Source organism: Brassica napus, chromosome C3 (assembly GCF_020379485.1).
Source record: "Brassica napus cultivar Da-Ae chromosome C3, Da-Ae, whole genome shotgun sequence".
In the NCBI taxonomy this organism is placed as follows: Eukaryota; Viridiplantae; Streptophyta; class Magnoliopsida; order Brassicales; family Brassicaceae; genus Brassica; species Brassica napus.
Genome location: NC_063446.1, coordinates 25863808 through 25890657, shown reverse-complemented (window position 1 = coordinate 25890657; position 26850 = coordinate 25863808). Strand labels below are relative to the sequence as shown.

Genomic DNA, 26850 nt, shown 5'->3' with positions numbered 1-26850 from the left:
GCATTTCAAATAAAAAGGTAAAGATATTAAAAATATTCTAATTAAAATATGTAAAATTTTATATAGTTTTAAGGAAATGGTTAAAATAAAAAAAATTACACATAAAATAATCATGATTTTTGTTAAATGGGTGGATCATTATTTATATGATATCGCACACGAAAGAAAAATTTCTGTTTTTAAAATTATCTAATTAACTGTATACTCATTTTTTAAATATTTTTTATATGATATCACACATTCATAAAAAAAATAGATAGTTTAAGATGCAAAAAAAAATATTTAATTAATGAATGTAATATGAACGAATATTACAAATACATCATTTAATAAAATAAATAATTAAAAACTGAAAATTCATATCCGCGCTGACGCGCGGATCAGAGTCTAGTTATTATTATTTTGGCTCAACTTCAACTTTCTGCTACAATGAAATTAGACCTCATCAGAGATTCAACCACAAGACAATAAAGTGATTTAGTATCACCTAGAAACACGTCTATTGATCTTACGCTACCTAATCAAACTCTCCATTGTACTCTTGTAATCACAACTAGCACAAATTCACTCTACGATTCAGAATGAACCGTTTCTTAAACCACCTAATTCTACTACTAAAAAAAGCAAGATTACAAAACTATCTCTAAACCACCAAGATAAACTGAATATGAGACTTCAAATTAGCCCAGAGAGAATGATGCCGAATGATCAGAATGTTGTGCAAGACCGACCGCCAAAACACCAATTTGAGACGGTGTTGCAAGAGAATAATATCGGTTTGGTCTAAGAAAACTTGAATATAATTTTGCATACGAATAAAACGACGACGTCTTTAAAATAAGGGTAATAGTGTCAATTCCAATAAGGGGTTTCCAATGTAAACCTAATATATATAATTGGCATTGTAGCGCCCGAGTGTTAGACGCGCATCCCACAAGCCCTATAGCAGCAAATCGTCTCTTTCTCATCCGTTGGTGAACATGGTAAGCCCGCTCTTTCAGGCTTCGAACTTTGAGCTGAGCTCATGTCTTAGATCTCACATAGTTTTTGTTCCCTAGTAGATTCCTAGTTTCCAGAGTTCTAATGTTCTTCTTGTCTTATAGCCTATTACTGGGATTAACTAGTTTGTGATTGATCGATTGATAGTGTAGTATGTATGGTTATTGTTGAATTCGATCATTTCGTTTAGACCAGTGAACGAACGATTCTCTGTTTCTAACAACCGTTTTGGTGTCTTCGGTTTTATATTTAGTCGAGGAGAAAGACCAGAGAGCCTAAGGAGGAAACTGTCACTCTCGGACCAGCTGTTCGTGACGGAGAGCAAGTGTTCGGTGTTGTTCACATCTTTGCTTCTTTCAATGATACTTTCATTGTAAGTTTTTCTTCATTGATTGAAATTAGTATAATTAATAATTATTCTCTGCAGAGTCAATTCGGCTCATGATGTTGTTATTTTGTAATTTTATTGCAGCATGTGACTGATCTGTCTGGGAGAGAAACTCTCGTTCGTATCACCGGTATGTTCTCTTAGTAGTTCATGTTTATGTTTACACAAACAATTTTAGAAAAAATACTTCTTGTTTTTTTTTTGGTATTTTCAACGAATTTTTATTAATTAATAATGATTATTTGTAAACTTCAAAAAAAGTAATTGCATTTTTATTTTTTTCAGAACTATGAGAAATAGATAATTAGAAAAATATGTTTTATTAATGTGTGGTTCCTAATTATGTGAATTGAATCATTAAATACATTTTTTTGTAGGTGGGATGAAGGTTAAGGCTGATCGTGATGAGTCTTCTCCTTATGCTGCTATGCTTGCAGCTCAAGATGTTGCTCAAAGATGCAAGGTCAGCAAACTGTTCTTGTTTTATTCGTTTTATTAGTGTTATTGTGCGTCTGGATGTTAATAATCTCTAATCCTATTATGTAACAGGAGCTTGGCATCACAGCCATGCACGTGAAGCTCCGTGCCACTGGAGGGAACAAAACCAAGACTCCTGGCCCTGGTGCTCAGTCAGCTCTCAGAGCCCTTGCTCGTTCGGGCATGAAGATTGGTCGTATAGGTAAACAGAAAGCTGAATCTCTCTGTCTAGTTACATATTTGTCACTTTTGATTATTTCAGCCTTTTGAAAGGAATCTTTAATGTATTTTTGCAGAGGATGTGACTCCAATTCCCACCGACAGTACACGTAGAAAGGGTGGACGCAGAGGAAGAAGACTTTGATTTCTCAATGAGCCTCATCATTGTTCTGTTGTGCCCGTGACTCCTCTTGTGGTTTATTTGGTACACACTTCGAAGTTAGTTTTTGTCTCTCTCCCGTTTATCTTTCAAGTTGCTTCGTAAAAACATTATAAGCTGTGTCTTTCTTCAACGATGTAAACTTTTGCATTGGAGTTTTGGGAATTATAAAAACTGTTAGTGACTAAATGACGTTTGTGTTATTGTTAATTGGCTTATTTAGCTATTTTGCATTTTCTATACGAATAACCCATAGGCTACTTCCTGAATGGATTGGTCTAAAATTGACAGTGAGACCACACCTAGTTTAATAGAGAGAAAGCTGCTTAGAAGGTTTAACTCTGCCCACTCTCAGTTTCATAGTTGTTTCTGATAAGTTACACACTGTTTCATGAGCATGCTCTTACTTGCTACTCAGCTCGTATTTCTTACTTGGTCCGTACTTGACTCGTAAAATCGAGTATTCGTCTTGATAGTGGTACTAACGTTTGGTTCACGACGATGTTATATAGATTATAATTACCAAATTTCCAATAAGTCATGACTAGCTTTTGATTAGTACCAAGTTAACTAAGGATATGTATGACTAATTTTATAGCTCTCAAATAAATGGTAAAAGCAAGAAGTTATTTTATATGGGACGTACAATACCATTAAGTTATTTTAATGGCTCTAATACCATTAAGAAAAAATTAAGCAAGAGAATTAAGCACTGAGAGTGGAAACCCTGGAATTTTTAGAGAGCTCCTCACTGCAGAAATTATATCTAATCTAATATATTAAAAAGAAAATACATTTTGTACTTAAACCTAAGTTTTCCTCAATATTTACCACTTTATGCCATTGGCATTAAACAAATTGTTGTTTTTAAAATTTTCCTTAACCACCCTATATTAATTGACATCACTTAACCTTAAATAAGTTTTACATACTGTGGCTTAAAGGTCTTCTTTCTCTGTTACTTTTTTTTTTGTTCGATGAACATTTTTTTTCTCCATTCTTCCAGGTCTTCTTCTCAATTCTTTTCCACTTTCTTTGTTTGATGGATTCACGTCGTAGAGAAGGCTAGATAGAAGTTTTGTGGAATTGGGTTATTTCTTTCTCCGTCGTGGTTGTTTGTGGTCTCAGATTGGTTGGGTTATATTGCGAGTCAAGACGTCAGTGGATTTTCACTAAGCTCCGGTGTGGTTTCGTAAGTTGCAGCGGGAGTGACCGATTGAGAATGAATCACGACTTGGCTGGAGTGAGTTGGCTCAGGAGATCGCGGCTGCGTTGATTAGGAGAAGGCCACGAGTTCGGTTAACTAGGGTTTCTTAATGTGCATCCGGTTGTGTACGTTAGTTTTTTTTATTTTATCCATTAAATCATTAACCAATTCTGGTTTGGTAACCGAACCAAACGTATATGGATTATCTTTTAATAGATTAGATATTAATCGCTCCTCCATATTTACCGTAAGCTAGGTTGGATTTGTCAACACTTATGTATGTATGGAAGCTATTAGTTTTGATCGATATGGTTTGACTTATCTACCAACGAATTAACTATTATAAAGTTATAAACCAGGTCGGTTTTATCAAAATACATTAGAATCAATTATTATATTTTCTTAAAAGAATCAATTCTGTTTATGTAGTGCAATATATGTTGTTCAACTGATATATGCATAACAACTTTCTGTTAATGTATAATTTATATGTACTACATTTGGTCATACAATCTATTATGATAGGAGGAAGTTAGTTGATATTATAATAAAATACAATTATAGAAATTGAAATGTTAGTTAACTTATATTTCAAAATGCAGAGACGTTTTTTTAAGTTGTTTTAATATTATTTTTAAAAATATCTCATGTTTTAATAGTATTAGATACATTTAATAAAATTTAAAAATGATGATTCAACTAAAAAATCACACATGAAATAATTTATGTACTTTTCTTTAACATAATAGATTTGAAGTATTATTCATGATTCACGGCATCTATATATCATCTACATCAAAAAAAAAACCCAATCGATTCATATTTCTTTAAACTCGAAAAACCAAAACCGAGAGGTACTTCAATATTTAAAATATGATAAAATATTAACTATCCGAATTCAGGGGTTTTGGATATTCATAAGTAAAAGATATCCAAAACCCCTGAATTACCCGAGTTTTTTGGGTTTAATTCGAGGTTTTAGATGTTTTCGGGATTTTGGTTTTAAACTTTAACCAAACCCAATCTATTTATAATTCGGTTCTAATTCGGGTTTTATAATAATAGAAAACTGATCCAAACCCGACATTATCCGAACCGATCCAACCCAAATGAAACTATTAAATTGTTGTGTTTTGAAATGTTTATGTAATTATCGAAAAATAAACACCCGCGCGGGCGCGCGAGTCAAAAGCTAGTATATAGATAAAAGAGAAGAACATCCAATAAACTCCTACAAGAATCATAGCCACGTCTGTACTAGGGAGGTAAATAAAAATATACTAGATCTCGATCCGCGCAACCGCGCGGGTTTTTGTTTTCATTTATTTTTATATAAATATTTTGTTTTAATTCTAAATTGGTATATATTATAATATATATGTGTCTATCAATTTTTAAAACATAATAAGTTTACTGTATATTTTTTTATTGAATAGATTGTTTCAAACTTTCACAAGTATTGTATCTTCTTATATATATATATATATTTTTTTTGGATTATTATTTCATTACTAAAATCGTAACTATATATATAAAGATTAGTAAAATATTGTTTTATTGTCATATTCAAAGATATTGTAACATTTCACAAATTTATAAAGTTTTTTAAAAATTAAACTTTTCGCTTCATAGATTTATATTATCGAGTAAATAATTAAACATTTAGTTTTTGTTTAATTTTTAAAATAAACTATATAGTTTAAAATTTGTTTTCATTGGTTTAAGGTAGGAAAAATTATCATTGTTAGATAATATGATTTTTTTATTTAAAAAAAAAATCTTTAAAATTTTAAAAGTTAAAATTGACAAATATTTAAATATTTATCATATAGAGGTATAGTATTACAACATTAAATTATATCTATTTAATTTATACTATTTATAAATCCAATTGATCTTCTATTGTTTAAATCTAATTATTGATAGCCCAATAAAAATTTTTAGTAGGTCCAAAATTTAAATGATAAGATTAGTTATTAAATGTAATATGATTTTTTATCCATTAGGTCTTTTTTTTTTTTAAAAATCACACGTGAATCAAAGTTGTTAATTCTGTTTTTTATATATAAGAAGTGCCAGAAATTCAACACAACCAACCGCAAAGAAGCGTGATATACGCATTCTTCATATCCATCCTAAACTTATCTGATAGCTGAATCAAATCTATCCCACCGGTGAACAACGATATGGTGAATAACGACATGTATAACAATACGTCATGATCCACCAAAAGTGAATACATTGACGGAGATGTCAGTAACGCTAATGGCAAGCTCCGCAAAGACAAACTGAGGAATCCTCTCTTTGTTTGTAGTAAAATCCTTGTAGCAACCAGTGGAGGGAGGAGGATCAGTGAATAAGAGATACCTGAGTACCATCACTGCATAGAATGTTGTGGCACTCACAGCGCCGTCCCTCAGGAACCGAGACAATGCTGGTGACTTTCCCCCAGGTGGCCACAGAAGATTGAGTGATATGGAGAGGCCAAAGAGCGAGAGTATAGCCATTACATACCATATTCCTCTGTATATAATCACGTCTCTTGGACTCATTTCAGTCTTCTCCATATATATTATCTACTCTCTTCTCTTTTTGTTTTTCTTATCTAGCCTTTGTTATATATATATATATATATTAATAGGCCGTGGGGAGGTAGGAGCTGAATTAGGGTTATTGAAGAGTTTTATATTATGCAGTTCTAAGAGATCTTCACAATCACAACTGATAAATAAATCATAACTAACTTAATCAATAGACTTATCAGTTGTGATTACTAGGAGAATTAAGATTTCTAAGAGGATCTTTCGATGATCACAAATTAACCAAAACAATTAACAAATTTATTTACTAAGTCATTATAATGTCAAGGAAAAAAAATGGAAAATCTTATTTTAGAAAATCCGGAACGGATATTAACACAGAAAGCTAAATCTCTGCCTAGGTACTTTTGATAATTTCAGAAAATTGTGCGGTTTGGTTGATAGAATCTTTCTTGAATGTGTTTTTAAAGAAGGTTTCGGAGTCATCATAGTTCAGTTGTGCCCTTGACTCTTGTAGTTTCTTGGGTACACTCACTGGCGAACCTAGGTAGAGGATTATGGGTGCACTTGCCCCCATTATAATTTTTAAATTTAGTATATTTCTAACAAATTTGATGTCTACTAGGTAACAGTATATACATAAATAATTAAAAACTTAGGCGAAAACGCGCTGCCCGTGCGCCGCACGACTTTGTCGCCGGCGTTATGACAGAGCCGATCGTCTCCGGGGGCCCATACCTCCCCCAAACCCCGTCTAAGGTCTACACAAACTCGCCACCATCTCAAAAAACTCTCTACTCTGTCGTTGCTTCTGATCAGAATGAACCTTCCATCCACTTCTCGCCAGAAATTGTGATGCAGGAGGGTGCTGCAGTCGTTGATCTTCCGGAGAAAGTCACAAATGATTCAAAATCCTTATGGGAGTCATATGTTGTGGGTCACTTCATCGGAGACGCTCTCCATATAGGTAAAGTGCACACCACAGTAAACCGCCTCTGGACAACTAAAGAGAAGCCGTCCATGATTGATGCTCAATTCATCGCTCCAAAAGCAGTTTTGTTCCGCATTGAAGATAAGCAGATGAGGAACAGAATCCTCCGACGTCACTTTTGGCATATAGCCGATGTTCCACTTGTTGTCCAATAATGGACTCCAGACACTGAATCATCAAAGCCTGATCTTACAACCATTCCTCTCTGGGTGGACCTGAAAGGAGTCCTTAGACACCTATTCTCACAAGTTGGTCTCACGTTCTTCGGTGACACAATTGGAAAAACCGTAAATCTTCATCCTAACACAGTTCGCTGTACCCGTCTGGATGTTGCTCGCCTCCTAGTAGTTATGAACTTGGAAAAACCTTTACCGGACAGTATCTTGATCAGAGGTACCACTACGACAATTCAAGTCAGTTGTCCTTGGCTACCGCCTCGATGTTCCTTGTGCAACAATTGGGGACACATAGATAAAGAGTGTGGAAAGGCAAAAGGAGCAAACTCTGATTCTCGCAAAGAAAAGAAGATATCACTCTCCCAGTTTGATATCTTGGTCTTCCCCTTACTACAAAATCAATGTCTCGAGCAGACTACGAGCCTCTCATCGACAAGATCAGGTCACGTTTTCTTTCTTGGTCTAGCCGTGCATTATCTTATGCGGGTCGTCTCCAGCTTATTAATTCAGTCATTGTCAGCATAACCAATTTTTGGTGTTCTGTTTTTCGCTTGCCGAAACGCTGTCTTGAAACCATCGAAAGTATGTGTAGTGCCTTCCTCTGGTCAGGCTCTCCACACACGAACACGAAGGCTAAATTTGCTTGGCTGGATATATGCAAACCAAAACAGGAGGGCGGCTTACGCATCAGGTGTATGGTAGACTCCACGCGTGTTTTTGCTCTTAGCCTCATCTGGCGATTACTCACAAACTCAGGCTCGTTGTGGGTTGCATGGACAAAACACAATCTGCTTCGTCGGCGATGCTTCTGGGATGTGAACGACACTGGTTCTGGCTCGTGGATCTGGCACAAGCTCCTTAAGCTTTGGCAACAGGCTGCCTCTTATCTGCGATCTGAGATCGGTAACGGTAGGCACACTCTATTCTGGTTTGATAATTGGCTTGACATGGGAAGGCTGCTTGATGTTGCAGGTGACTCTGGCACTCAGTTCCTCGGTATCACTCGCTATGCAACTGTTGCTGATGCAGCCACGTCTGGACAATGGAGCATTCGACGATGTCGCAGCTATCACCTACGGGCGATGATAGCTCGCATCCACGATGTTCCAGCTCCGGTAGTGGATGCAGAACGTGACAAAATGCTATGGCGACACGGGGAGGACGACTACAAAGCATGGTTGTCTTCATCGAGGACATGGGATCAAGTGCGAGAGAGAAGCCCCACAGTGACATGGAGTGAGTTGGTTTGGTTTCCACAAGCTATACCTCGTTTCTCTTTCATTGCATGGCTTGCTGTTCGCAACAGTCTCTCTACAGGCGATCGCACTCAAGCTTGGGGTGAGCACCAATACTGTCACCTCTGTGGTGAGCCACAGGAAATGCGAGATCACATCTTTTTTGGCTGTCCATATACGTATACGGTCTGGACAGAGACGATCGGATCACTACTTCCGAGACCAACCCAGACTGGAACATCACTATCACAATGCTCCTCTCTAGGCGTAGAACAGCCACTGTCACTTGCTTGCTTCGTCTCTCATTTCAAGCCGTGGTACATAGTGTTTGGTGTGAACGAAATAGACGCAAACACAACAATGGTTTGCATACAACACATGAACTCATTAAGAAGATTGACAAGCTTATCCGAAACAGAGTGTCCTCCTTGCGTCACAAAAATGTTGCTTTCTATGGCAGCATGATGATTGAGTGGATGGGAAGAATAACATAAGTTTTTATTTTGCTCTCTAGCATACCATTTTAGCTCTACAAATGTTTCTAAATTCTTTCGTGCTAAACATTTTTTTCTTTTTGTTGATAAATAAATTTAATATTTCAACAAAATAAAAAATTGATGTCTACACCTATAATGATATGTAAGTTTACACCTATTATAGCATTTGTGCACCCACTGAAAATAATCTTTGGATTCACCCCTGGATACACTTCGAAGTTAGTTTTTGTCTCTCTCCCATTTATCCTTCAAGCTGCTTCGAGAACTTTATAAGCTTGTCTTTCTTCGACTTTGTAACTTTTGCATTCGGAGTTTTGGTAATGAGAAAAAAAATGACAATCACGTTGTTTTATTTGATATCGCTACATGAGATTCTCGGCTCTGGCTTTTATTAACTTCACCGAATGCAATTTTGATAGTCATTAATCTAATCTAATAACAAATCTATATGTTTACGTAAAAGTTGTTTGACAACATTGATTACGTTTCTTTTCTTAATAATGAGAATTATCAGAATTCCCTACGGATGAGCAGAGATTGATCTTCGCCGGGAAACAGCTCGAGGATGGTCGTACCTTAGCCGACTACAATATTCAAAAAGGTTTGCTATTTATTGGATTAAGGTTTTTGAAGTTCCGAGACGTTTGCGCTACGGAAACTGAATGGTTTAGGGTTTAAGAGAAGTTCTGCTTTGAGTTGTTTTGTAAAATGGTATTCTTCATTGGTAAGTGTTTGAGTTTTGTTGTTGTGACTCTTGATCTTGTCTTGGTATAGAATCTGTTGAACTTCTCAGATTTGTCTCCTCATGTTCTATCTTTCTTGTGCAAGAACAATTTTTTCTCAACACTCTTTTTCATTCGTTCTTTTTCATACAATCTTACTGACCTCTCACTCTTTCTTGATTACCGAGTTTTAATCTAGGAATCAATTCTCAACAGAATCTACACTTCACCTTGTGTTGAGGCTTAGGGGAGGGTATCATTGAATTTTCGCTAATGGCATTGGCTTGCAAATATAACCAAGACATTAATATTTATAGCTTTTGTTGCTTCTAAGATTATCTTCCGCAAGTAAGCCTTCATAAACATTAATATTTATAACCTTTGTTGCTTCTCATTGTAAATGCTTATCCTGTTATTCGAAAAAAGAAATCTTGTTATCAAAAGTTTTAATTTCCGTAACTCTTTAGTAGTGGGTTGTCTTCTAGTAGATTTTATGTTTCTGAGTTTTTTGTCGGCTGTAATGGCTGTTGGACCTGGATGCATTGAACTTTTTTAGGATCAAGTGTCTTATCTGCCATTAAAAAAATAACGGAGGAGATTGTAATGTGATTATTTGCTGTTCGTTTGGTTTATCTTATGCTTTCCAGTGGTTCATTAGAATATAGACTCATGGATCTTACTAAATGCTAACTCCAGTATGTAGAAGTTTTCTTTCTTGGACGTCTACACATCCTTTAATATCGGCTAGTAATTTTAGTTAGCAGTTGAAGCTTGAAATCTTGGGTTGAAACGGGTGCTATGCTAGGGCAGTTTACTGCAGAAAGAAGAAGTGTGGTCACACATACCAACCAGGTAAATTTTTATTTTGCTACCAATCAATTTAAACTTGTTTGTTTCAAATGATTTACATTTTTGCTGGGTTGTTTCTTGTTGTTTATTGCAGTTGAGGCCGAAGAATAAGATCAAGTAATTGATGGAACCCGCATGTAGTAAGTAATTTGCATTGAAACAATTTCTCTTTTCTTTGAAGAAAGAACAAGTTTGTCACAATTTGTTTAATGTACAGTGAAATGTGGCTGACACTTTTCTTCATTGATAATCATTCTGGATGAATTTGAAATCAACTCTAAAACTTTAAATGAGTTCCAAGCTGTCATAAAAATATCAAGAACTGTTTGTGAAATGCAATTACGAGAATGTAATAAAGATAAATATTTAATATCTCTGAATGTTCAACAAGGTTGTTTGGTCTAGTGCTATGATTTTCGCTTCGGGTGCTAGAGGTTCCGAGTTCGCTTGTCGGAACGCCCCTAATTTTTATTTTTTGTGTTTTATCAGGTAAAAGGCTTTTGGGCCTCCAACCAGTAAAGAATGCGACGTCTGAACCTCTCCAGATTTTCAGATCCACTTCCAATTCTCTCGCTCTGTTGAGTTATATGAGCTGAGAAAAAACCCTAAATTTCTCAAGAAGTAAAGCTTTTAGCTTTCAATGTGACTCAAAAAATGCAATGGTCAGAACAATGACTAGTGAAGAGTATGTTTTAGTAATCAATGACTCTTAAACAATGCAATGGTCAGAAACTAATTAAGCGTGTCGTTCTGCTAGTCTCAAATCAGTGTGAACAAGGTGTGTGTGTGTGTGTTGACGAAGATTCGTTTACAAAACCCCCTTGCGAAATTAAGATAATTAATCTGCATTACCAACATCAAAGTCCTTTTTAATTATGTTTATAAAATTTCATATTTCTGACCAAAAACCAATATTAACGGTGACTAGTGCATGATTATACATACATGCATGCATGTGAAGTCTTAAAATATGAAAAAGTCTTACATCTTAATCTGCATTACCAACATCAAAGTCCTTTTGAATTATAGTAAAGACGGTATTTATAAAATTTCAAATTTCTGACCAAAAAGGAAAGTAATGGTGATTAGTGCATGATTACATGCATGTAAAGTCTTAAAATATAAGCCTTTTCAAAAAAAAAAAAGTCTTAAAATATGAGAAAAATTAAAGTCTTACAAATATATTTCCATGTGGAAGACGCCAGATATATTTATTCGTATGGTGATTGATTAACTATTATATGTCGGTCAAATTGATGGTTCGTCACGTTTTTGTAATGAATGAATAATACGTTCAAATTTCCTCGTCGTATAAGAGAAAAACTAAAGTGTCTGATTCTCTTTCTATGGGTTTACCATCATCTTTTGCAGGGACACCGTAAAAAGAAGAAGAAAAAAAAAAAAACAGTTCTCTCCCCCTTAAAGTCTCCAAACGTAACCTTGTCAGAAGATTTGCTATAAACTCCGACCTGGTTTACACATTATTTATCAAAAAATGTTTTAGTAATTATCATATTTCTTAATTATTACTTTATCATTTTCTGAATACATTTTATCTATAATTATTAAATTACATTTGAAAAGAATAACACTAAGAAGTTTGATTAAATTTATGCATTATTAAAAAAATTCCTTTAAAACAATTATACTTTAATGATTTCATATAAAACGTAGTATGCTTTATACCAAATGTAGATACAACATTCTTGTCATTTACTACAACAAACTGACCTTAAAGCAAACGAAGAACAACATATTGATAAGTTTTATCATTACTAGTTAAGGAACCCGCACGATATCGTGCGGAAACTCTTTATAAAAATAAATATACCACTTTATATCTTATGGTTCTATATTAAAACTTCTTTATTTTACTTTTTAAAAAGTTTTCGTATCAAAATTTAGATTACATGTGTTTATATTCATTTGTACAAATAATACTACAATGTATATTTTATAGTTTAGTTTAAATTATAACTAAAGTAAAAATACGTCAATACCAATTAAGATATACCCCTTATATTATTTTAAGTAAGTTATTCTAAAATTTTGAATGCAAGGTAGTATTTTTAAAAATTAATTAGTATATCATCCCTCCAATTCTTTATAAAAAAAATTAAAGGGTTGACAACCAAACATTGCAATGGTTAGCTAATGGTTACAATGGTTACCACCAAAAATTGCAAAGACTTAGACCATCTCCAATGGTACACAATTTTTCTTTCTTCTATATTGCGTTCTAAAATAGAGTAACTCTATTATAGAGTTGGATTTCCTCCAATGGTTCACTTTATAATAGAGTTACTCTATAATAGAAAGGAATGTAGAGTAATGTTATTTTTTTATTCTATATTTGGAGTGAAAAACAACATTACTCTATATTTCACTATATTAGACCATCTCCAATAGAACACTATTTCTTCTTCTATATTTTACACTAAAATAGAGTAACTCTATTATAGAATTGAATTTGGTCCAATGGTTTACTCTATAATATAGCGAAATATAAAATAACTTATTTTTTACTCCAAATATAGACTAAAAATAACATTCCTCTATATTTCACTCTATTATAAAGTAACTCTACTATAGAGTGAACCATTGGAGCAAATCCAACTCTATAATAGAGTTACTCTATTTTAGTGCAAAATATAGAGAAAAATATAATGTTCAATTGGAGATGCCCTTATAGAGTAAATCATTGTAGAAAATCCAACTCTATATAATAGAGTTACTCTGCTTTAGTGGGAAATATTTAAGAAATTTTTTTGTGCCATTGGAAATGTCCTTATCACCAAAATATATAATTACCAACAATTACAATGGTTCATAAACAAAGAGTGCAATGGTCCATGACCAGAGGATGCAATTACCAATAGTTAAGAAAAATATCTAGACAAATATAATAGTTCACTTAAACAATTTTTAAAAATCACTTACATCTTCAACAATTCTTCTTCATTTAAATGTAATAAGGGAATACATTAATAAATATCACATATATCAAACTCATGCATCAATTAAAATGTTCATAATAAATATATATGTGTTCATGGTTTACTTTTGGTTAATATTTATCTATTAATAAATAAAATTGTCATTTATTCCAAATATTTTATCTGAAACCCGAATAAAAGAAACCAAATCAGACAAAAAACACACCAATTGACAATCTAAACTATAAACTATAATTGAAAGGCACATTAAATTTTATAAATATACACTATATAAAATAATGATATCACCCAACAAATCGAATTACTCAAATATAAAGATCTTTTTAATCTTATTACAATGTAAAAAATAGATACGAAAATGAACAAAAAAATCTCATTAAAAACCTAAGCAATTTTAGAATTAATAGACACATCTTTAGACTTCATATAACCTCTTAAATATTATGAAATTTGTATAATAAGAAAACATATCCTTAAACAAAAGATAACTCCTTAAAAATCTATGCAGTTTTAAAAATGAAAAGACATGTCACTAAAAATGTAAATCATTAGACATTTTGACAATCACAGAAAAACCAATGCAACTTTAAAGAACAAAAGACACAATTTTAAACATTTTTGGATAACTATTATTGAGATATATTTAATAATTGTTTTTGTTTTCAGAGGTAAGAATCCATACTTACCCATACCCTGCTCTCTTTTTACTTAGATTACCGCCTAATACAACTAAGTACATATGATAAATAGTTTTTACATCAGCTGTTTTGTGCTTAAATGAGAGTTTAGGTTTTCAATAACCAGAATTTTTTATTTCCTAACTTATAGTTCTCAGAGATTCATTGATATTTTTATGGTGTACAGTATACCTTGAGTACAAGAAAAATAGTATGAGATATAAAAGAGACAATTATTAATATATTTTATTTTTACATATATAATATTATTAAAATAATATGTTATCCAACAAATTGTACCACCAGATTATTTTTAGAATATTTTTAAGATTATTTCCAAGAATCTATCATTATCTAAGTATAATTAGTAGCACATATATAAATTCATGCATGAACGGAAATATGCATATATAAATAATTTTTATTGATTTAATTTTTAATACTCCCTAAAATTAATATAAATACTATTATATGTAAAATAATATAGAATTAAGAATTATAATGAAATGTTTTTACATAATATTATAATTCTTAAATTATAATATAAAAACCATATATATATATATATATTTGTAAATTATGATAACTTAAACAATTAAGTTAATCAAGAAACCAAATTATCTTTTAAAAAATAGACTATTTTAAAAAATTATATAAACATAGATATAAAAATGAATGAAAGAGACATCTCTTTAAAAATCTATGCAATTTTAAGATAAAATACACATCTATAGACATTTTGACAACCCTCCAAAATATATAAAATTTATAGAATGAAAAGATATATTTTAGATGTTATAAAAATCTTTTAAAAACAAATACAATTTTTAGGACCAAAATATATATTATTATGAGAAGAAAAATTTACGTGGTAGAGAATTTTTAGACTCATGTATCCAAAGAGTATCGGTTCATTTTGATCAGGTTTCATTTTAAGCAGGTTCTACTTCTATGCACCAAAAATTAGGTTCTACTTCTTTTAAATTTGGTTATATTCTATTTTTTTCATCTCTAAATATTTTAAAAATCATCAGGTATCATTTGGTTCTTTTTCGGTTACCTGAAACTCATCGAAATTTTATAAATATTATTTAATGAAATTACATTAAATGCTGGAATATGTATAAGTTCTGGAAATATAATAAAAACTGAAATATTTATAGAAAATGCACTGTTATCGCTTATAATTTATTTGGTTACTTACCACTTTGTACATGTTTAAGTTTTTTGAAAAATGTGTAAACGTGCCTTTGTATGGGTTAATGATGAATATGTCTGGTATCTGACTTAGAAATGAATGTATAAACCTTGAACCATGCATTTGTATGGGTTAATGATGAAAAATGACTAGAATCTAATTTATAAATGAATGTAAGAATCATGAGAAAAAATCAACAGTCAGTAAATGTTTTCATTTGTATTCTCTCTTTTCCAAGCGTCATATATATTATATATGGCACAACCAAAAGATACATTGCAAAAAGTCGCGCCTGTTCGTTTAAAGAGATACAAAAATTAGATTTTCATAACAATTAATTTTTAAGCAAAAAAAAAAAACAATTAGTTTACTAAATTGGTATACGACCCAACCATGGGTGCAAACCATAGAAAATGACTGCACAAATAGTATTTCCAAAAGTATGTTAGCTTGTATTGAAATTTTGTTGTTCCAAACCTGATAAATATACTTACTGATATCAACGCTTTATTAAGTTTAATTTGTGAAATTAATTTGTTAAAGAGTAGAAATTATTTTTCTAGATTTCCTAAAAATTATAGTAAATAGAAATGAGCAAATAAGAAAAGACACATTCATAGATCATGTTCGTAAAATTTAGATAAAATACTTACCTTTAAATATTTATTTAAATTTCTAAAGGCATAATAAATAAAAATAAAAATAAAAATAAACAAAACTAAACTAAACAAAACAAAAATAACATCCCAAAAAAAACTATGCAGTTTTGTATATGAAAGATACATATTATATCTTTTTCGTAATTTTATTATTAATAATTTTGGAAAAATATGGAATTATATATTTTTTTAATCATACATATTCTGCTTAATCAATATATAATGATCGATGACACAAACACCTCAATACGATAAAAAAGTTGTTTGCATCGATTTTTTATGCTTAAGTAAAAGTTTGTACAACCAGCCAAAAATAAATAGTGTGAGATATAAAAGAAAAAGTTTACTAATATGTTTAAACTCATAGATATATAATATGATTAAAATTTTAAATTATCCAACAAGTAGAATTTTATAATGTATATGCATAATTTCTAAAAAAATTTAAAAGGTATATAAAATAGATATGCAAATTATATGATGAAAAGACACATTTTTAGACATTTTGACGATTTCTTAAAAACCAATGAATTTTTTCTCATGTTTATATGTCAATGAAACTCTCTTTATTCTATTTGTAATTTTATGTTTTTGTTGTTGTTGTTATTCTGGTTGTGATTTGACGCCGCCACGGTTCTTTATATAGAAGACTAAATATTACAATGGTTGACAATCAAATATTGAAATGGTTAGTTAATGTTATAATGGTTAACACCAAAAATTGCAATGGTTCACCACCAAAAATTGCAATGATTTATCACCAGAAATTGTAGTCAGTTCTAATGATTCAATGTATAACCAAAGTACATCACTGTGAAAAGATGCATCTTTAATTTTTTCGAAAACTAATAAATTTTTAAGATGAAAAGACACATCCCTTAACATTTTTTTGTATATCTATTAATTAATTCTAAGAACTGCCTAATGACTCTCGTTCATGATGCTAAAGTAAAGCTTTACAGAAAGAAAAAAAAATAAATATAGAAAACAAGACTTAAAAAGAAGAGGCAATAAAAGGTGCAATAACTTGAATATCAATCCTGCACGAGATAGGTTCTCCCTGATAGCTTCGCCATTCAAGTCGTTTATATTTGGAGTTTCTTGAAGAAATTCCTCATAAATGCACCGAAACATGTCTGTGAAATGCCTGAAGTGTGTTTCTTCTTTTTTATCTTTGGGGGAAAGAACTGCAGGATGAATTATTTAACTGTCCCCGCTATATTCAATTTCTCTTTATATAAACCGACTACATTTTGAAAATGAAACAGGGAAGTTGATTCTCGATCAACATGAGATCTTGTTTCACATCTGCAATGTGCTTAGGGTTGTCATGTGAATTTTTACCATGCCTCAAGGATTGGTACACAAGTATATTGATACCCGAGTACTTACATCAGCCAACAAATAGATTTACTATAACATCTATGGATAATTTCTAAAATTATTTCAAAAGGTATATAAAATGAAAAAAAAGATATTTTTTTTAAAAAATATGCAAATTATAAGATGAAAAGACACATTCTTAGATATATGACAAATTTAAAAAAACTAAAGAAACTTTCTCATGATTATGTGTCATTTGCAAATGTTTTTTATGATCTTTAAACAATGAAATTTTATTTTTCCTATTCTATTTATAACTTTTGTTATTTTCTGGGTTTTTTTGTTTTTGTTTTATGATTTGACAATGCATACAATTCTTTATATATAAAAAAAAAACTAAATGTTGCAATGTTTGACAAGGAAACATTGCAATGGTTAGCTAATGGTTGCAATGTTTAATATCAAAAATTGCAATGATTCAATAATAAAAGGTACAATCACCAATAATTACAACAGTTTTTCACCAAAAATTGCAAAGGTTTATTGTAGTCTCCAACGGTTACAATGTTTCAATGTGTCACCAAAACATTTTATTATGAAAAGATTCATTTTTGGATGAAAAATATATATCATTACGAAAATATACATCTTTAGATATAGTTTTTAAATTAATAAAAGGTTTCAACGAACAGACACATTCAATGGTTGCATGTTGAAGATACAAAATTAATCTCATTTTTTATAGAAGGACACAACTTTTCAACATTAATTGAGATTGCTATTATTAATAGGTTAATTACATCAAAGTGACCTTAAAATCAAACAAAACACAACATAGTACAATCGCGATTTACTTTCCAATACTAAGAATGGCATCATAAATACATGTCTTGGAATACATGAACTGAAAAGAGAAACAATATATAGTAGACAGTAAATACAAGCACTACCCACAAAAGTTAATTACTTCTTAGTCAATGAAACGACAAGAGTGACACTCGTTTTGTTTCTGCAGCTCGCGTGGTTGGCCACATGGTGTGCATACCTATCAAATAAAATATCGATGATATCTTCTCCAAAGTGGGCAACGAGCATTGGCTCAGTAACTGCTCTTATACAATTGGCTTCATTGTATCCTGCCTCATAGTCATCTTCTTCGTTGTTGTTGTTACTAAGGCCAAGGTCGAATACATGTTTCTCTAAGTCATTGATTTCAAAAGAGCCTTCGTTTCGTATCACTTCTTCGAGTTCTTGTTCGTTTGGATCATAAAACGGCATGTTGAATTCATCCAGTTTTGATTCACTCACGTGGCCCTGTTAATAAAAAGATTGATATGATGAGGACCATGTCTAAATTCAACATACTAAAATAACCCTAATAATTTTGGTCTTTGTATTTTAGTAAGACGCCGAAACAATGCTAAAATATAGTTCACTTAAAATAAAGACAAAATAACCCTAATAATTTTGGTCTTTGTATTTGAGCTAGTTGGTTTGTTCTTTAACATTTAATAAAATCAAATGGGCATATTAAAAATGTTTGAATAGACGTGAAGAATTTGATTTTATATACCTCGAAGACTAGGTCACGGAGAGATTTGGATAGTAATGTCCAAAAGTGACAACAATCTCTATACAATGGATCACTGTTAAGAGTGTTTCTACCAATGAAGGTGAGAACCATGCGTCCATTAGAGACAATTTCTTCAGAACGTAACCTTAGAAACAGGGTGAAGTCTTTTTGGAACTGATTCAAGTAAGCTTTGTATGTACTTTGAGGACTTGAACTTGTTATGTACACACTTCCCTTATCATTCACATGCTTTTCAGGAACCTATATATAAACACATAATCACATCATATAAATATCAAATAACTCAATGTTTTTATATATACAAGTAAAAACGTTACAACAGTCTTTCAATTTGCTAAGTACCTTAGAGAGAAAATGGAGAGCATAACAGGAATGTACAAAATGGAGGCTGTTGCGAGAGAAGAGCCTAGCGTAGAAGGAGCCTGGTGCTCCATAGACGAAACATGATGATTTGTTTGTGATCATGAGCTCATTGTTGAAGAAAGGTACGAATTTGAAAGTCGTGTTAAAATCATTCTCGGGGAGATCATTCAGACAACAATCGATTTCTGGTGGGTTTTTGTTTAATTGTTGGCACAACAAATTGACGGTGTTGATGATCTCAGATATAGCCACAAATGAGTTCTGTCCGGACGAACAACCCAGTTCAGCAACTTTGATGTAGCCTGGAAAGTCCAAGTTCATCATCATGTCTTCTGTGTTTCTTACCAATACTGGTCTGGCCATTGATAAAACTCTTCTCTAGAAACCAAAGAAAATATGCTAGTTAGAAAAGTGTTTTTCTCTCTATTCCAAAGTGAGATTATTTCGATAATTCGTTTTTAAAGATCAAGGAAAAAATATGGACTGTGATAGATATATATTGGAAACCATATGATATTTCGATCCGTGACATATAATACATCACATTAAATGGGACCCAACTTTACATGATGACGACGGCCATATATAATTTATTCATTTTTATATTACTGTTTTATACATTGTTTGTTCATTATTATTTTGTGCGTGTGTCAAATATGAGCTTAAGAGTTAAAAAAGGGGAAATATGACTTCCAGATAAATCTCATCCTTATAAGAACCTTTTTGTCCTAGGTGCCATCATTTATTAATTTTTTTTGATTAATATTTTATTTTAACTTTGCTTGACAAGAAACCGTCACTAACACTAGTACTGACACTACAAGAAAACACATGCTTAACGACGAAAATTAACGAGGAAAAACAATCCTCGTAAATTTGCGTCGAATTTACGACGAATTTACGTGAAAAACTAAAGTCATCGTTATTTCCTCGTAACGTAACGACAAAACTGTTTCGTCGTAAAGTGGATGTAATTTTACGAGTATTTTACGAGGAAAAACTATTTCCTCGTAAATACGACGTAAATTTTGCGTGGTATTTACGAGGGAATAGTTTACGTGTATTTAGCGAGGAAATTTTTGAATCCACCAACTTCATAGGTGTTACACGTTTTTTTTGCCCACCTAATTAATTTTCGTCGTAAATTCATAGCAAAATTACAACTACCAGATTCGAATTTTCCTATAAATATGGATGTTTGAACATCATTTTAAACACACCAACAACAAAAAACGTGAAAGAAAAAAAATGGCTGGCTCCGGGACTATTTACGAGTTGCGGAAGTGGATGTATATGCATAGAGATGCTAACGGGAGAGTGACGAAAGAATACCTTGCGGGTCTGGAGACATTTATGCATCAAGCAGATTCAACACCGCTCGCCCAAGAAAGTGGTAAGATGTTCTGTCCTTGTCGGAAATGCAACAATTCGAAACTGGCAAACCGTGAAAATGTTTGGAAGCATTTAATAAATAGAGATTTCACGGCAAATTACTATATCTGGTTTCAACATGGAGAAGGTTTTAATTATGATCAGAATGAAGCTAGTAGTAGTAATAGCAATTTTCAGGAAAAAGAACCGGTTGATCATCATTTGCATAATGAACATAGTTACCATCAGGAGGAGATGGTAGATTATGATAGGGTTCATGATATGGTAGCTGATGCATTCGTAGCTCATGATGAAGATGAAGAACCTAATATAGATGCAAAAAAGTTTTACGAAATGTTAAACGCGGCGAATCAACCACTTTACAGTGGTTGTAGAGAAGGTCTCTCTAAATTGTCGTTAGCTGCTAGAATGATGAATATTAAAACTGATCACAATCTACCTGAAAGTTGCATGAACGAATGGGCGGACTTGTTTAAAGAGTATTTGCCGGAAGACAATGTGTATGCTGATTCTTATTATGAGATTCAGAAACTGGTTTATAGTCTTGGGTTGCCTTCGGAGATGATAGATGTTTGCATCGACAACTGCATGATCTATTGGGGAGATGATGAGAAGCTAGAAGAATGTCGATTCTGCAAGAAGCCACGATTCAAGCCGCAAGGACGGGGACGTAATAGGGTACCGTACCAAAGGATGTGGTACCTACCAATTACAGACAGATTGAAAAGATTGTATCAATCAGAGCAGACTGCTGGAAAGATGAGATGGCATGCCGAGCATACTCAGACGGATGGTGAGATGGCTCATCCATCAGATGCAAGAGCCTGGAAACATTTCAACAAAGTACATCCAGATTTCGCTAGCAATATCCGGAATGTGTATCTCGGATTATGCACAAATGGATTTAGTCCGTTCGGAATGTCAGGGAGACAATATTCATTGTGGCCAGTCTTTCTTACTCCATACAACCTGCCACCGGAGATGTGCATGCAACGGGAGTTACTATTCTTGACCATATTAATACCTGGTCCGAACCATCCAAAAAGGTCCCTGGATGTTTTCCTACAACCACTGATAAAAGAGTTGAAGGATTTGTGGTCAACAGGGGTGAGGACGTATGACTGTTCAACGAAGACGAATTTTACGATGCGAGCGATGCTTTTGTGGACCATAAGTGATTTCCCTGCCTATGGGATGTTGTCTGGATGGACTACACATGGGAGATTAGCTTGTCCATATTCATCCTGATCTGATGGTGCCTCCGAGTGCTCCTTACTCGCAGTACACTGTAGAGGACATTCTCAGTCTGCCAGGCAGAGAAGGTTTACCAGTCATCGACCCAGACCGACCGGACGGAACGTTGTGGTATGTTGCATTAATTTTTTTTTAATTTGTTTAAATTTCTTTTATAACATTAAAAATAAATTATATTTTAAATTTGTATTTTCCAGGTGGGGGGTTGACGGATGTCTTGCATCGGACGTAACCGACACGATCAAGGGTTACTTCTCCATAGCACATCCAAACTGGAGTAAGACGCCTCACTACGTCAGAAAGACGTGGTTCAAAATTTACGCTGTAAGTTTCTATTAATTAATTATATATATTTTAATTTTTTCATGATTTATATATATACTTTCTAAAAAACTAATTGGTAATTTATTTTTTCCAACAACAAAAATATAATTGGGCCTTGGGGATCACTGAGAGGGTGAGGAAGAAGTTTAACGCGAAAGCGAAAGTTCGCTTGTTGGACACGGTCTCCAACTGGAAGGGTGACTGGATCGTGAAGGGGTATGAGCGTGGCAAACCCGCTGAGCTCACCACGGATGTGTGGGATGGCCTCATCCGTTATTGGCGCCTTCCTGATTCCATTAGAATCGCCCAGGCTTGCTCTAACTCCCGTAACACGGTCGATGAACACGGGAACGGGCCGATGCTTCACACTACGGGCCAAAAACCCCACGCCGGTGTCCGTTTGGAAATGGTAATTAAATATTTTATTAAATAATTTTTTTAATATATATATTAATTTATTCTAACTTTCTTAAATGTTTTTTAGGCCAAAGAGACGGGACATCTCCCGTCTCTTATGGAACTTTACGAGAGGACCCACAAGAACAAGGCGGGCGTATTTGTAGATGGCAAGTCCGAGCAAATCTACAACGATGTAGTTGCTCGGGTTGAAGACCGCCAGACTCAGCTGACCCAGCAATCTACCGACGGATTACCCGTCACCTTATCCACACTTGAAGTGGATAAGATTTACGAGGAGGTAAATTTTCAAAAAAATTAATTTTTTATTATTCATTTAATTTAACTTTAAATTTTTACTTACAATATTTATTTTTTGTTTTTAAGGTTGTCCCCAAAAAAAAGGGACGGACGTTGGGTATTGGTTCCGTCAACGATGTTTCGAGAGCGACATCGTCTTATGGTCAGCGACGGGATGATGAAGTCACTGAGCTGCGTAGAGAGTCCGCTCAGCTGCGTAACGAGTTGACCGCGACAAAATCTCGTATGGGTGGAGTCGAGGGCTTCTTGGACGTTATTGCGGCCACAAATCCGGAATGGGAGTCCATGTTGAGGAACATGCGACAACAACATCCCATTCAAGGCGAGTCATCCGACGTACATAACGAGGCGGATGTTACGAGGAGGAGTGATGAATTCTACCGGGCGATGAACGACCCTTAGTTTTTTTTTTTGGTTGTTGTATTATATAAATTCAAAACTTATTTATATATAAAATATTTTCATATTGATTTATTTTTATTTTGAATTTTAATTTATTATTAAATTAAATAATTTTAATTATTTTTTAATTATATTTTTAAATTCTGTAAAATAATAAAAACGAAGTAAATTCGTAGCCAATGTACGACCTCTTTACGTGGAAACCTCACGAGGAAATGACGAGAAACATTTAACGAGTATTTTACGAGGAATCATTTACGAGGAAATAACGAGGAAAAGTTTACGACCATTTTACGAGGAAATCATTTCGTGGTTGTTACGTGTATTTTGCGAGGAAACTCTTTCAAGGTATTTGCGTGTAGGTTACGAGGAACTATTTTCGAGGTATTTACGAGGTATTATAGCGACGTCCTTACGTGAAATATTGACGTGGTCTTTACGACGAATCGTCCTATTTCGTCTTTACGACGAAATATATTCCTCGCTAAGTTACGACGAATTAGCGAGGAAATATGTGTTACGACAGACGTGTAACGAGCAAACGCTTTTCCTCGCTAATTCGTCGTAAAGCCTCTTTTACGACGAATTAGCGAGGAAAACCACCCTCGTTAAGATTATGTTTTCTTGTAGTGTGACGACTATGTTGACCCAGTAATTCTGTATCAAGTTAAAGATACGCCGAACATGTTTATATTTGACTAATAACATATAGGCATAAGGTATATCTGTGAAAAACACCTAACGATTTTACCAAAAAAAAAAAAAACCTAACGATCATTGTCTTATCTCAGTCAAACTTCTTAAATACAAAGACATAGTTTACAAAAAAACAAAGTAGACATATGACTTGAATGAATTTGATATAGAAAAAGATTATGAAAGTTCTCTTTATAATTCAAGTTCATGAATTGACATACGAATTTAGATCCACTGTATCAGAACAAAGTCTTGATATGATTCGAACACAATCACGGTAAAGATACGTCGAATATGTTTATATTTAATTAACATAAATACTATATATATATATATATATATATTATAAGAAATATACCTGTCGAGCATTTGCTTATCTCATTAAAAAAATTTAACATCTTTTACGTACTTTGTTTTCCTCTATTTAAGTTGAAACTTCTGAAAAGCAAACTAAACATATGATTAAATGAATTTGATCAGGAAAAAAAATATGAAAATTCTCTTTATAATGTCTATTCCAGTAGTGTTCATCAAAGACAATCCAATATATATAGACAGATCTGATATATCATGTGTGTTAGCTTTAAGCACAAAATCACACACATATGTATTGGTACTGGTTGGTAATTTATAGTTTTCTATATATAAATGTTGTAGTAGTTGGTAATTTATAAGTTTTGATCTATTTCCTGCATAGTCTATTTGGATTATGTTCGTTCATATCAAAACTTTGGTCTTATACTGCAGATTTAAATTCATTTGTCAATTTTATGAACTTGAAAATCAGTTGGTTAACGTTTTAAGTTTAACAATTTGATAATCATGAAGTGATTGAGAAAAACCTGAAGAAGGGAATTGGCAGAGTAACTGTTAGCTCCATCTCCACCACTCATACGTAGCGCTCTCACAAACGCATATTCATCATCACTCTTATCATCATCACAGCTGCATGGCGATACAATTATTATATTTGTTGAATTGTTGGTACATATACAAAAAGTACCGTGCATATATGTATATATATATATATATATATATATATGAAACAATGAAAGGAAATAAACTAAACTCTGCACATATAAGCGTTGTTAAAATGAATTAGAGAGAAGAACCTTAAGGAAGGAATGGTATCGACAAATCTTGAACCCATTAAGTTTATCGTACTTACTAGTAATAAGATTCAATGAGAATTGTTAGAAGATGGTGTGTGTGTGTGTGTTGAGAATGCACCTCACACACTTTCTATTTATAGAGAGATGGAACTTGATCAGAGGTGCCACATTAGAAAAACATGAAACGCGCAAAGTATACTCAAAGTCGTTACCCTAGAGATTAATTAATTAAGAAACTCATTAATTAATGTCATTTGATGCTTTGGTTAATTTAAAACACCACGAAAATAAGGCCAAGTCTACAGAATATTCTTTCTCGTTTTACGTTTTGTAAGATTATACATATGATTAATACAATAGAACCTCTATAAATTAATAATGTTGAGACTTTGAAATTTTATTAATTGATAAAGATACTAATTTACAAAATTTTCTTTATTTAGATTTTTATTTTAAGATATATTTATTCTGAGGTAAGAAAAATATTTGATTTCATTAATTGTTATTTTTTAAAAATTTGAAATTTATATTAATTTTATTATATTTTTTGGTGTATATAATATATATTGCATAGAACATAAATATGGTTTTAGATATAATATTACTAAGTTTCATCAAAAATATATTAAGTGTTAAGAAAATATTGGAGATAATTTCATTGTGAATATAAAACAAATAATATAGCAATAGATTCTTACTTATATAAAATATGTATACATATAGATTACTAATTTATAATTTTAATAGGACCATATATTTACATAAAATATTTTTTAAAAATATTATCTTATTATTTTATCGAATTATGTCAAATTTTGAACCCGTCCAAATTGGGACCGGTAAAATTTATTAATTTATAGAGATTATTAATTTATCGAGTATTAATTTTTATAGGTTATACTGTATATCAATATTCGAAGCGACGAACATTCATGTTTTTAAAATAGAAGTATTTGTGATTTTCTTGACTCTCAACTGAGATTTGATTTTTTATTTATTAGTAGTATTTTGGATCAAACTGGAATACATAACAATTCAAAGCAGATATTAGAAATGTTTTTATGATACTACTAAAAATGTTTTAGATCTGGTGATTAATTTAAAGGAGAAGAAATAAAAATATGAAACCCAAAAAAACTCGTATTTTGTTATTGTTGGCGATAATCTTTTGTGTTGATAAAGACAAAAAGTGATCAAATATACAATTAGTACTACACTATTCAAAATAGTAGGATACATTTCACAGGTCAAATTAGTTTCATAATAAAATATCTACACAACAAGAATTTAAATTATCAAAATGAACGAGAATATGCCATTGAGCTGATTAAATATTAAAAGTGAGCCATCTCCCAATGAAGTCTGCTTGGAAGATTCCCGGCATCGTTTCCGACCTCAACCCTCCGTTGTTCACCTCCAGTGAGCCTCCCCCTCCTCACCCTGACCCGCCTGACCCCCCTGACCCAGCCTCCCCTTTATCCCCAGCTCAGTTCCCTCCCCTCTCCTCTGCTACAGTAACTGGATCTAAGTCTCGCTCTTCTCGTAAGAGTGGTCCCCAAATCCCTTCCCTTCCCTTTACTGCTGTTTGCACTCAGCAACAGACAAACTGTACTGCAGGAGTCTTTCCTGCTAGTAAATCACAACACCAAACTGAATCTGGAGACATTGTGTCTTCTGGATCTGAAACCACTACTGTTACTGAAACAGTTGAAGAACCTCAAG

At 32.7% G+C, this 26850-nt stretch overlaps 3 protein-coding genes and 1 pseudogene across 3 annotated transcripts; 2 read left to right on the top strand and 2 right to left on the bottom strand.

Moving 5' to 3' along the window:
* Positions 1 to 865: 865 nt before the first annotated feature.
* LOC106349349 (40S ribosomal protein S14-2) lies at positions 866 to 2432 on the top strand. The gene is made up of 6 exons (XM_013789299.3): positions 866 to 983; positions 1253 to 1372; positions 1472 to 1517; positions 1765 to 1850; positions 1937 to 2066; positions 2161 to 2432. Exons 1-6 carry the CDS (start codon positions 981 to 983, stop codon positions 2226 to 2228), a joined length of 453 nt encoding a protein of 150 aa, XP_013644753.1. The 5' UTR covers positions 866 to 980; the 3' UTR covers positions 2229 to 2432.
* A 3101-nt stretch (positions 2433 to 5533) lies between these two features.
* On the bottom strand, positions 5534 to 6113 carry LOC106350899 (annotated as a pseudogene).
* A 1739-nt stretch (positions 6114 to 7852) lies between these two features.
* Positions 7853 to 8857, top strand: LOC125582989. Its single transcript, XM_048749498.1, has one exon. The coding sequence runs from the start codon at positions 7853 to 7855 to the stop codon at positions 8855 to 8857; it is 1005 nt and encodes a 334-aa protein (XP_048605455.1).
* Positions 8858 to 18030: 9173 nt separating this feature from the next.
* Positions 18031 to 25241, bottom strand: LOC106346584 (salicylate/benzoate carboxyl methyltransferase-like). Its single transcript, XM_013785958.3, has 5 exons — positions 25129 to 25241; positions 24859 to 24961; positions 19211 to 19609; positions 18848 to 19108; positions 18031 to 18588 (listed from the first exon to the last, which is right to left on the bottom strand). The coding sequence occupies exons 1-5, from the start codon at positions 25164 to 25166 to the stop codon at positions 18238 to 18240; spliced, it is 1152 nt and encodes a 383-aa protein (XP_013641412.1). The 5' UTR covers positions 25167 to 25241; the 3' UTR covers positions 18031 to 18237.
* Positions 25242 to 26850: the final 1609 nt, after the last annotated feature.